This window comes from Chrysochloris asiatica, unplaced genomic scaffold, assembly GCF_000296735.1.
Source record: "Chrysochloris asiatica unplaced genomic scaffold, ChrAsi1.0 scaffold00305, whole genome shotgun sequence".
NCBI lineage: Eukaryota > Metazoa > Chordata > Mammalia > Afrosoricida > Chrysochloridae > Chrysochloris > Chrysochloris asiatica.
The window spans coordinates 1,819,070-1,832,431 of record NW_006408823.1 but is presented as its reverse complement, the minus strand read 5'-3'; the positions used below and the strand labels follow the sequence as shown (position 1 = coordinate 1,832,431).

The 13,362-nt window shown below is 48.7% G+C and overlaps 1 protein-coding gene across 1 annotated transcript in view; it reads left to right on the top strand.

Moving 5' to 3' along the window:
* LOC102810957 (chromosome unknown open reading frame, human C16orf89) overlaps positions 1–12,029 on the top strand; it is a 15,489-nt gene extending 3,460 nt beyond the window's left edge. The window contains exons 2-8 of the mRNA XM_006874912.1: positions 1,784–1,933; positions 3,044–3,194; positions 5,133–5,250; positions 8,085–8,220; positions 9,373–9,477; positions 11,104–11,190; positions 11,899–12,029. Of these exons, the coding sequence (XP_006874974.1) occupies positions 1,784–1,933; positions 3,044–3,194; positions 5,133–5,250; positions 8,085–8,220; positions 9,373–9,477; positions 11,104–11,190; positions 11,899–12,029 (878 nt within the window). The remainder of the gene's footprint in view (positions 1–1,783; positions 1,934–3,043; positions 3,195–5,132; positions 5,251–8,084; positions 8,221–9,372; positions 9,478–11,103; positions 11,191–11,898) is intronic.
* The last annotated feature ends 1,333 nt before the right edge of the window (positions 12,030–13,362 follow it).

The window sequence follows — 13,362 nt, the reverse complement described above, 5'->3', positions numbered from 1 at the left end:
TGTGTAGCAGATGTCTTAGTATATATACAAACCCATGATAAGAAATGTGGTGGTTAAGTACGGTGGGGTAGGTTTCGACTCACAGCAATCCTGTATAGTTTCCGAGGCTTTAAATCTTTGGGGGACAAGCAAGCCTCATCTTTCTCCCACAGAGCAGCAGTGGGCTCAAACTGCCGACTTTGTGGTTCATAGACCAAATAAGAATCGTATCATATAAGAATGCATGGTGCCTTTGTGCAGTGTGCCACCTGACCACCTATACATGGTGGCTCTCCACTCTGTAATCTCTGCCCCTCCCTCCCTATTTCTGTTCATGATGCTGTTAGTTGCCATGGAGTTGGTTCCAACTCATGACGACCCCGTGTGTGTTCGTCAGAGTAGAACTGTGCCTCACAGGGTTTTCAGTGGCTGATAGGGGGGTGGGGTGACACCTCTGGATAACCTTTCAGTCAGCAGCAGAGTGCCAGACCGCTGTGCCACCCAGAAACACCATTGTCCATGTGGCACAAACCCCGAGTCACCCTAATTAATACCGATAGCAAAACTTGGAAGTCGAAACAATGCTGAATCTTTTGTGACATTCCATGTAGTCCCCACCATGTAACAGGGTTGTTCTTCTCGGATTTCCCATTTCCATTCGTTCCTCTTTCTTACCCCTTTCCTTTTCATCTTCTGAGCTTTCTTTTTGGGTTAGTGCGGCCTTTGTGGTCTCACGTGGTTCCTTGTATTAAGGCATGCATTCTTCTCTGGTACAATACATACTTTGAGGGGCTTCTTTGTTGTTTTTGATATTTGATTATGCTATATTGACTATGAAAAGGCTTTTGACTATGTGGATCCTGAAAAACTATGGATAACATTGCAAAGAACACTTATTCCAGAACATTTAATTGTGCTCATGAGGAGCCTATATACAGATCAAGAGGCAGTTGCTCAAATAAAGGGAACACTGAATGGTTTAAAATCAGGAAAGGTGTGCACCAGGCTTGTATCCTTGCACCATACTTATTCAATCTGTGTGCTGAGCCAACAATCCCAAAAATTTGATCATATGAAGAAGAACAAGGCATCAGGATTGGAGGAAGACTTATTAACAACCTGCGATATGCAGATGATATACAACCTTGCTTGCTGGAAGCCAAAGATCAAAGTCTACCAGCCTTCAGTATGGATGGCCCCTCAACGTAAAGAAAACAAAATTCCTCACAACTGGACCGATAAATAACATCACAATAAATGGAGAAAAGACTGAGGTTATCAAAGACTTCATTTTCCTTGGATCCACAATCAACGTCCATGGAAGTTGCAGTCAAGAAATCAAATGATGCATTAAGCTGCTACGTGAGAGCTCTTTTAAAGCAAAGGGATCCATTTGAGGGCTAAGGTACACCTGGCCCAAGCTATGTTCTTTTCTTTTTTTGTTTTTTACTTTTTATTGTGAATTGAGTGAAGGTTTACAGACAAGATCGTCAGTTTTACATTCAGCAAATCACACGCTTTGTTTCATCTCAATGATGACAAACCCCCCACCCCCCACCAACTCCCAGTGAAACAGTAGTTGCCCCACTCCCTCCCCATGGTTCCCCATTTACAACATCTATTTTGGAAGGTGGGGTGGGGAACACAGTTCAATCCATGAGATTGTGTGCATGGGTACTGTGGGTTAGGCCTTGGACTTAGCTTTCTTGGGAGACACAATTCAGCGATCCCAGGAAGCAGCAGAACGCTGTACTTTCCCTTCCTGCACATCTGATGGAATGAACCCCACCATGTGTTTTCTCAGTGCAACTCAGAGGTGTTCACAAGGTGTGGGCCGGGGAGCCCCAGCTGCAGCTGCTGAATCTGCGTGTGGGAAGGCTGGCCCAGAAGCTGCTGACCCTCCTTCACAGATCCACCTCCTACCTGAAGCTGAGTGACCCCACCTACCTACAAGGTAACTGCCCTGTTGGAGTCCCACCTCTTCAGGAATGTGGCGTCTGGGGTGTTTACTGGAATAACCTAGAGCAGGCTCCTCAGGATCAGGGGAGGGTCTACCCCTCGAACCACAAGCAGACCACGGGGCAGGTCTGACTCCAGGTGAGATGGCCCCTCCTGCCCACTCGGAGGGGCTGGAGAGCTGGCAGTGTCTGCCTCCTGTAGTCAGCTCACCTCCAGACCAGCGGTCAGTCCCAGAAGGTAACATAACCATTTGCACTACAAAGACCAGCATCTTGCTAACACATCTCTTGGATCCTATAGAGCTCGAGTTCTCTCTCCTTGCCAGACTGCGGTGACTCCAAAACAGGCCCCATTTTATAGCCCAGGCTTAGGTTCTTTCCAGGTTGGGAGTCAACCAGTTGCCCTTGAGTTGACTCTTGGTGACCCCATGTGTGTCAGAGTAGAGCTATGTTCCATAATAATTTTATAGTAGCTATTTTTCTTTTTGAAGTATATAACACCAGGTCCTTCTTCTGAGGCACCTCTGAAGGGACTTGAACCCCCAACCTTCTGGTTAGCAACTGAGTGTGTGAACTATCTACACCACCAACCCCCACCACTAACCCTAACCCCTGCCCCCACTAGAGATCCCAAAAGCAAGAAAGCCTACTAATCCTTTTTAAGTATCTCAAGCTTCCATGGGAAACTGAATTTAGTCAAAGTTAGCACCCTGGTGGCACAATGGTTAAACAGTCAGCTGCTCACCACAAGGTTGGAAGTTCGAACCCACCAGTGGTTCCATGGGAGAAAGACCTGGAGATCAGGCTCGATAAAGACTAACAGCCTTGGAAACCCTAGGAGCTCTAGGGTCGCTATGAGTCAGAATTCATTCAATGGCCAACACCACACGATAGCAGTGAGTACAAGACAGATTAGGTGGTGATCCTAGCTGCTTAAATTTCCAGTGTTGCAAAGCTATGGGCTGTCCCAGAGGCAGCTTGGGGCTCTGATTGGCCCCATGCCGGCTCTTCCTCCCAGGCCTGGTCTTTAATTAAGGAAGCCCCTCACTCAGTACATACAAATTTCTTATCCTGGACATTTGGTGACCACCCCTACCTCCTACCAGAGTTCCAGCCAATCATCCAGCCAGGGTTCTGGAAACTTCCGCACTCCTGGACCCGCACCAACGCCTCCATGGTCTATCCGACGTTTGAGACCGAAGACGCCTTCTCCGAGAACCACAGTGACCACTGCCTGGTGCAGCTGCTGGGGACCGGGTGGGTTTGACTGACCCTGCTTCCTGAACACCCCAGATGTTCTCCTGGGGTTCCTGGGAGGCTGCAGGTCCTCATGGCTGAACCTAAGAGTCTGTACAAAGCCAGGCCCAGCCCTACAGGAGTCTCCGGCACCTCCTTCTCCCAGCTTTCCCCAGATAATCAAGCACCCTGGCAGCCAGCCTGCCTCTCCCATGCCCACCACCCAGTGGATTTCAGTCACGCCCCTGAGTGGTCTCCACGTCCGATCCCGCCAAGGATGCCACACTCCAACCACTGCCCCTATTCCTGCTGCTCTCTCAGCACTGCCAGGACCCTATCCCTCTCCTGAGCCCTCCCTTCACGTTCTTAAAAACTCCCTTACACCTCAAGCCCTTGTCTGAGCTGCTGCCTCTGCCCACACACACACACACTCACACACAACCACATACACCTACACAGTCACACCATACACACACTCAGTCATACACACTCATACCACACACACAACCACACACTCATATGCAACCACATACACCTACGCAGAGTCACATTACATACACTCACACTACACATACCACACACACAACCACACACACTCACATGCAACTACATACACCTATGTAGTCACACCATACACACATTCACACATACCACACACACAACCACACACACACACAACCACATACACCTACACAGTCACACCATACACACACTCAGTCACACACTCACACACACCACACACACAACCACACACACTCACATGCAACCACATACACCTATACAGTCACACCATACACACACTCACACATACAACACACACAAACACACACTCACATGCAACCACATACACCTACACAAAGTCACACCATACACACACAGTCATACACACTCACACATACCACACACAACCACACACACTCACATGCAACCACACACACCTACACAGTCACATTACACACACTCACACTACACATACCACACACACTCATATGAAACCACATACACCTACACAAAGTCACACCATACACATACTCAATCATACACTTGAACACACTACACACACACTGCACACACAACCACACATACTCACATGCAACCTACACCTGTGGATAGTCACACCATATACACACCACGCTCATACACTCACACACACCCACACACTCACACACACAACCACATACACCTACACAGTCACACCATATACACAGTCATACACTCACACACACCCCTACACACACTCACACACACAACCACATACACCTATATGGAGTCACACCATACACACACTGAGTCATACACTGAAACTCACTATAAACACACAACCACACACGCTTACATGCAACCACCTACACCTATGCAAAGTCACACCACATACACACTCACCACACTCATACACTCACCCCTCACACACACACACACACACATTTGCACAAACCACACTCACACTCACCCCACACACTCACACAAAACACTCGCACTCATTCACACACCCCACATATACCACACACACTCCCTAACACACATACACTCACATGTCACACTCATACCACATATACTCACTTGCACACTTACCTCACACACTGGTACACATACACATGAGGGGGTTTCAAAATGTTCATGGGAAAATCCCATTATCTTTTCATTGCATTTTCTACAAACTATTTGAAACCCCTTCATACACACATACACACATACACACACACAGATACACCACCCCCCTGTCTGAGCTGTGGCCCCTACACACACACACACACACACACAAACACACACACACACATACACACACACGTACTTCATCTAGCATCCTTCCTGAAGCCACCCCCGTGCATGGCATCAATTAGAGGCCGGATGCCAAGCAGAGGCTCACACCCAGGGCAGGTGCAGGGGGTCTGGGGCAGCTCCATTCCCTCACATTCCTCAACCATTTCCCCTTTGACAGAAAGGCATCTCTTCCTCCAGGATGGATGGCAGTCAGCCCTGCAGACTCCCAGACTTCTGCAGGACTCTGATGACCAGGACTGGCTGCTCAGGCTACAGCCTGTCCCACCAGCTGATTTACTTTCTTTTTGCCAGGATGGTGAGTGTGGGGCGGCCATGACCTGTGGAGGAAAGGGACAGGCTCAGAGGACCTGACGGCATTAGGGTCCAGCTACCAATCAAAAGTACAGCCAGAACGTTTCTCAGTAGTGAGGATGGCGAGACTCTGCCTCATCCTTTGGACATGTTGTCAGGAGGGACCAGTCCCTAGAGAATACACCACGCTTGGTAAAGTAGAGGGTCAGCAAAAACCAGGAAGACCCCACTGAGATGGACACAGTGGCGGCAGCAATAGATTCAAATATAACAATAATTGTGAGGAGGCTGCAGGGCCGGGCAGTATTTGATTCTGTTGTGCATACGATTGTTATGAATCAGAACCAACTCCATGGCACCTAACAAAAAGTCAATAATTTCAACCTACCAAGTGCTCCAAGGGAGAAAGATTTGGCGATCTGCTTTTATAAAGATTACAGCCTAGAAAACCCGAAGGGGCAGTTCTACTGCATGAGTAGGAATCAATATGATGGTAACAGGTTAATTGCAGTATGGAATCCCCAGGTGGCACACATACGTAACATGTTTGGCTGCTAACTGAAAGGTTGGAGGTTCAAATCCAACCAGAGGCACCTTGGAAAAAAGGTCTAATGATCTACTTCCAAAATATCACCACTGAAAACCTGACTGTAACACAGCTCTATCTAAAACACGGACTCACCACGGGTCAGCATTGGTTTAATGACAGAGCGGTTTTGGGTGGTATGCAACAGAGTAATGAACGCCATTTTGGATTTGTGTTTCAGACATCAGGAGGGAGGGAAGAGGAAGACAGGCCACAGATCTGCCTGTAATTAAACCGTGCTGTTATGGGGACATACTGGGGATTCTGTTGACCAGCAAACCGAATAGAAAACTTTACATGCGGAACTACATCTCAGGGTGTCAGTAAAACAAAAGGCAAGGAGTTTGGCTTTCTGAATGTTTTTATTGCCTTTTGTTTTCCTGACTCATAGCAATGCTACCGAGCAGAACAGAATAGCCCCATAGAGTTCCCAAGACTTACTATCCTACTGACCTTTCAAGAACTCAACTTTGCTAAATAATAATAGCGATTTCTTAAATAGAAAAGGGTAAGTCAAAAACTATTGCTACTAAGGTTCCAGCTCATGCATGCACAGATTTATTCCAAACAAAATGTGTTTCAACTTTCTGTGCAATCGATGGATGAGTGCAGACAAGTTCTCTTTGAATGGACTTGTATACACCTTGCGTTAGGGTCTCTTCAAAAAAAAAAAAAAAGTCCAATCCAAACAGTGGCTTCCTAGGGGATCTGAATTCAAGGCAGAGAGGTCAGCTTAGAAGCCTATGGCAACTGTTTCTTGGGATCTCAAAGGAGTCATACTGGCAGAATTTCCTTGAAGGACACGGGACTATCACAGAGTCTTCTTATAAGAAGTTTTAAAACAAAATGGAAGATTACATTGGTGAGAAAAAGACCTGGAAAGTTTTGCCAAGGGATTTTTCCCATGACAACAATGCACCTGCTTAATTCTTCAAAGGTAGCAAGAGTTGTCCTACAAGAATTTTATTGGAAAACCTGACCCCATTCATCCTCCAGCCCTAATCTTACCCCTTCAGACATTTTTTTTTTTTGTTCCCCCAATTCAAAGAACATTGAAAAGGAACAAAATTTGAGTCCCTCAAGAATGCCAAACCTGCTGTTTTTATGTAGTTAAAATCAGAAAGCACAGAATTCTTCAGGGAAGGGTTAGAGACATGAAACCACCACCGTCGGAAGTGCATAGGATCTGTCGAGAAACAATAGCTTCCCATTTTGATATTTGTTTCACAGTTTTGTAGAAGTTCTTTTTGACTGGCCCTCATCAATTATTGTACTAATATACGAAAGAGGTAGGGTTCATTATCCTGCTACAAAACTTGTTATCTGGTGTCCAGAAATTCTTAGCAGACAAACAACTTGCTGTTTGGGTTTCACAGTGTATTATGATTTATTCTCAAACTTCCACAGATCTGCAAGGTCAGCAGTCCAAATTCACCAGCCACTCCTCAGAAACCCTACACAGGGTCGTTATGGGCTAGAACCGACTCAATGGCACTTAAAACAACAATCCCAGACCAGTATTTTTGTAAAGTACAACGTTGTTGTTGGTAAGTGCCATCAAGTCAGTTCCAAAGCAGAGCGATCCTGTGGAGGGTTTCTGTGGTTTAAATCTTTGTGGGAACAGAAAGCCTCATCTTTCTCCCATGGGGCTTCCGGCGGGCTTGAACCGCAGACCTATGGTTTTCAGTCCAGTGTTCATCATATGGAGCCACCGTGGTCAATAAGACTGGATAATAAGGAAAGTGATTTATGATTAGATTCAACAGAGAGAAAATATCTCTGACAGGCGTCATTTAGAACTTTCTCAACCGGTGACTTTCTGGTATCACAAGCTCAGGAGCGGCCCCAGGCCTCAACCACACCCTGAGTGGCGCTGAAGGATTAGTCTCGAATCAGAATCCATCATGGCAACTATTGGTTTTTGAACGCATCCCATGTCGAGCGTCATCCACCCACACAAGACATCCCCTAGCTAAGCCCATCACCGGCACTGCCATTTGAGATGAAGAGCTCCCCTCATCCCAGGCTCAGCTGGCCAAGGTCATCTAGCTAATGAGTGGCAGAAGCAGGACTTGAACTCAGCTCCCTATGACCCAGAGTGGTTCTCCTGGGATGAGGCCCAAACAAACTTGGAGGAAGAAATCCCAAGGAAAAGGGGAAGCCTGCCCCCCATGCAGCCACCACAGACCACCTCAGAAGTGCAGTGAGGGTCGTGGGTTCTGACTTCCTGGTCTCTGGATGTTTGTCCGCAGATCGGATGCACAAAGGGACCGTTCCAGCAGAACCAGCACTACATGGACCTCTTCTGCGCCAACATGATGAATCTGAACCAGAGAGTGGAGGTCGCCAGATACCCCTACCCTACCCAGGACCTCTTCATGGAAAACAGTATGCACGTGCTCCCTCTCCCACAAACACCAGGGCCTCCCTGATTTGGGGGTGTGCACACACACACACACACAAGAACACACACGTGTGCACACAAGGCACACACAAACATGCACACAAGGCACACACACAAACATGCACACACACGCACATACACATATAAGTGCACTTTCCAGACACAGCAAATAAAACTCTCCAGATTCCCAGTTGAATTTGAGTTCCAGACAAACCACAAAAAATTTTTTTTAGTTTAAGTATAGCCCAAATATTGCACAGGATATACTGGAGTCTTGGTGTAGCGCTGTAGGATAAGCAGTGGACTGCTAACTATGGGGTTAGCAGTTCAAGCCCACCAGCTGCTCCCTGGAAACTCTACACAGGGTCACTATGAGTCAGGACCGACTTGATGGAACTTAACATCCAAATACTTACACAAGGGGAACCGGGAGAGCCGATGCCCGAGGCAACTGCCTTGTTTTCTGGGTCCTGCCAGTTGTCTGCCTTTGACACGGTTTCTGCCATCTCACCACTTTCTATTGCTCATTTTACTGGAAAAAATTTATTTTCCTTCTCTGACACGTTCCGACTCTCACAGGTTTGACATGATCCATGGTTCACCTGAAGCTCAGCTTTCATTGGGTGGCCTGTATTTTAATAGACCTGTATTTTAACAGAGGCTGCCTGTCCCCAGGAGACTGGCCTAGGGACAAGGCCCTGAATAAACGGACCAATCAGCTGACTGACAGACTATAGAAACCTTTGAGAGGAGGCTGAGAGCAGGACTCTAGGTTTAATACTCATTAAATCGGAGTTGCAGATAAGCAACACATCATTTAGGGGTATAAGTAGGCCCCACACAATATCTGAAATAGCCTTATATCCTTGGCCTGGGTGTCTAAATCCCTTTATTGACCCCAGCTATTGGGCAGCTGTGACCGAGGCCCTAAGTAGTGGCAGAGTGTGACTCCAGGAGCCTGCTTGTCACGAAGGCAGAGCTTTGGGCTGGCTGCCCCTTCCAGCCATTGTGCTAGGTGTCCCCCGGCCTGCACTACCTGGTCCCTGAAGGAGGAGGTGGATGGCCCTGTGGTGGTCTTGGGCAGAAGGTGAACCCAGGGAGGTAGTCCTGCAGAGGTCCCTGGTCTTTCCTTCCAGTCATGCTCTGTGGATTTGGTGGATTCGTTGACTTCTACAAGTTCCCGTGGCTGGAGGCCATCCTCAGATGGCAGAAGCAGAGAGAAGGGTGCTTTGGGAAACCTGGTGAGCAGTGGGGGCTGCCCTGAGCGGAGCAGGGACTTTGGGAAACCTGGTGAGCAGGGGGCTTGGGAAGCAGAGCGGGGGGGCTGCCCTGTCTAGGCTTGGTGGGGAAGGATACAGTGTGTTAGGGGTGTGGAGAGAGCGTTGGGAAGTATGTGCGCGCGCACACACACACACACACACACACACAGGCGTGCACTGGGAGCTTTGGAAGCCAAGACTAAACCAGGTGAGTTGCTATCTCCTTCTTGTTGTTGCTAAGTACCATCTTGTTGGTTCCGACTCACAGTGACCCTGTATAGGGTTTCCAAGGAGCAGCTGGTGAGTTTGAACTGCTGCTCTTATGGTTCAAATAGACTTCGTGGTCTAGTGCTTTCTCCCACCGCGCCACACCAGGACTCTATATCCTTGGAAGACGTTTACTCTTCAGGATCTGCATTGTTGTTAAGTGCCATCGAGTTGGTTCTGACTCATAGTGACCCTCTATAGGGTTTCCAAGGAGCAGCTAGCTGGTGAGTTTGAACCACTGACCTTGTGTTTCAAACCAACCTTTCAGTCCAGTGCTTATCCTACAGTGCTACACCAGGGCCTGCATTAGCAAAGGCATCCATTCACTGAATGTCTGCTGTCCCTACGGTGTACCAAGCACTGTCTAAGGCTCTGGAGACATAGTGGGAAACAAGGCCAGCAGAGGGAAACAGGACCCTGAGGAAGGACCTTCAGAGACCCCCAAATAAAACAACTGCAGTTTCTGGTAAGATTTGGGAAGAAGACTCCTTAGATGGAATAGTCAGGGAAGCTGTCTGGGGAAGTGACATGTTTACAGAGATGTAGACAGAGGGATCCTAGGGCAGTGGTATAGGGTCAGCACTGGACTGCTAACCACAAAGTCGGTGGTTCAAATCCACCAGTCGCTCCTCAGAAACCCTATACAGGGTGTCTATGAGTCAGAGCCAACTCCACGACACTTAACAACATAAATAAATGAGCATCGTAAATATCCACTTTCCTGAGCAGACAGGATGCTTATGAAACCACCCAGTCCAAGTGCAGGAGAAAACCAGTGACCAGTTGCTACCTTCGAATAGCGCCCCCATGCAAGACAGACTAGAACCACACTTCATAGAGTTTTCCAAGGCTGATTTTGCAGATGTAGATCGCCAGTAGTTTCTTGCGAGGCACTTCTGGGTGAACTCTAACCTCTACCTGTCCAGTTATCAGCTGAGGTCTTTACCCTTTTTCATCACCGAAGGAAGCTCCCAGTGACTCCTACATGAGCAACTCAGATGCTCAAAGTAGCAGAGCTTTTGAAATAAGAATCTGTTTTAAATCAGAGGGTGTTATACAATGCAGATGCCCAGGTCCCAGGCCCTCGAGATTCATCAGGTCAGGGGCCGAGGCCGAGGGGCCTCCGAGGGTCCTGATGGGGGTTGTGGGGAGTCATGATGTGAAAAGCCATCAGGAGAGCACCCTGGTAGACAAGGTGGAAAGTTCCAGAAAACCCGCTGGTTACAGGAGGAGCCCTGAGTGGTTTGAGATGCTTCTAGGAGGTGCAGGGAGGTTCAGTGAGTCTGAAAGTCCCTCTTGAGAAGTTGACCTCAGATTCGTGTCCCTGTTCCCCGCCCTCAGCTCCTGAAGACAATGAGTTCTCGAAAGCCGCTCAACACCACCAGCAGTTTCTGACAAGAGTGAAGAGGCGAGAAAAAGTATTTCCAGGTAATGAGAATACCGAGGGGCTTCTGTGTCAAGAAATGGAGGTGCCCTGGCAAGGCAGTAGGGGCCCTGGTGGCGCTGTGGCTAAAGTGCTCTGCTGCCAACTGAAAGGTCACGTTTAGAAGACAGAGGGAAGAGAAGCTGTAAGAAGCCGCTGTCCAGCCGGCCCGACTTATGGCGACCCCAGGCACAAGGAGCTGGACATTGCCCAGTCCTGCATCCCTCCCATGATCGGTTACAAAGTGGACACCATTATAATCCATAGGGTTTCCACTGACTGCTTGAGAAGTAGCTCACCAGGCCTTTCTTCCTAGTCTTAATCTGGATGCTCCATTGAAACCTGTCCACTGTGGGTGACCCTGGTACTGGAAACACCAGTGGCATAACTTCCGGCATTATAATAACACACAAGCCACCACAGTATGACACACTGACAGATGGGTGGGTGGCAGCCATTGGGGAGGGGCAAAACCTCTGAAGGGAGGAGGCTGTGAAGGGCTGAAGACTGTGGTCTGGAGAAGAGAGCCATGAGCAGCCGGCACCCCCAGCAGCCAGAAGGTGGGTGCCAGGCCTGGGAAAGGGACTCTGAGGAACACCAACCACAGTTGCACAGTCCCCCCATGTTGGCTGCAGTGTTGGTTACAAAGGAACTGTGTTCAATGAGGGGCCGGGCTACTGCCTCATCACTCAGGGGACACTCTGTCTCCCCAGGTGGCTGTTCTGCCCACAACACCGCCATGGCAGTCGGCAGCCTGGGCGGCTTCCTGTATGCCCTGGCGGAGCGCCCTCCAGCACACAGGAAGCCACTGCAGTCCACACCATCACCGCCAAGTGTCTTCTGAGAGGCCAAGATGAAAGACACCCATTTAGTCCTTCCTTCCTTGAGTGCTTGGGGTCCTGGGGTCCCACCCTGAGAAAGAAGCAGCCCCCAGATACACTATCATGGGTTGTCGGGGAGCCCGGGAGAGTCAGTCTAGGCCAGGTGTGTGGGCTCAGTACCAGTCCGTCCCTCTGTTCTCTGACTCGCCTCTTCAACAGCGGGAGTTCCTACTCACCAAATCTGGGGGTTCTAGGCCTGCTGCTTCACTCACAGAGTTAATGGGGTGATGGGGGGCAGCCTGGGAATCTGTCTTCTCAGGAGACCAGCGCAGTCTTTCCCCACTGGCTCCCTCTGCTCCCTTCAGCGAATCATGTCTAATTATAAGTCATCATGCACACTGCTCATCCACGGGTCTGTGGCGTTTTTTCTAGTGGGTGAACTTCCTGTTTACTCCAAGTATTCCTCATGCCGCCTCAAGCTGAGGTCCCACTGTGAAAGCCAGTGTGTTCCAACATCCGTGCCCAACTCCATCCCTGCCTACATGGGAACATCAGACTTGAAAGAATACGTTCTTGTCTAGATGAAGAAATTCAGAGTGGGGCTGAACTGAGGGTTGGGCCTGGTGTTTCTTTCTCTCAGACAATCACAGTAGACATTGTTCTCTGTTTGGAATCTGCAGTCTCATTTAACGTGAGTTTGACCAGTGACTGTCATGTGGATTTAGAGTAGAATGGAGCTGCATAGGTTTTCAGTGGTGGATTTTCCAAATGCAGATTTCCAGGCCTTTCTGAGGCTCCTCTGGATTAGAGAACTAGAACCTTCAACCTGTTGTTAGCAGCCCAGCTTGCCAACCATATATACTACCCACCCAGGGACTCCAACAGACACACACAGACCAGAGACTTAAAGGCCCTTTGTTCAGATGTCAACCATTAGATCTGTGTGAGTGGCAGGCCAGAGGTTTCTAGAAGCAGCAAGCAGTCCAAGTCAGAAGCTGGAACTCAAGCTGTCACTGCCCCATGGAAGAAAGATGAGGCTTTCAGCTTCCCTAAAGAAGTACAGCCTCGGAACCCCTATAAAGAATAGCTGTGAGTCACAATCAACTCGATGGCAGCGGGGGTGGGTAATCTTTAGGAAAACGAGTCATAGTGGCACACTGGGTGAAGCACTGGACTGCTAATCTCAAGGTCAATAGTTCAAATCTCCACGGGAGACAGATGAGGCCATCTGCTCCTGTAAGGTAGATAGATGGTGCCAATTCTACTCTCTTGTATAGGGTTGTTCTGAGTCAGAATCTACCAGATGGCAGTGGGTTCATCTTTATCTTTCTCCCGTGGGTTTGAACGGCTGACCTT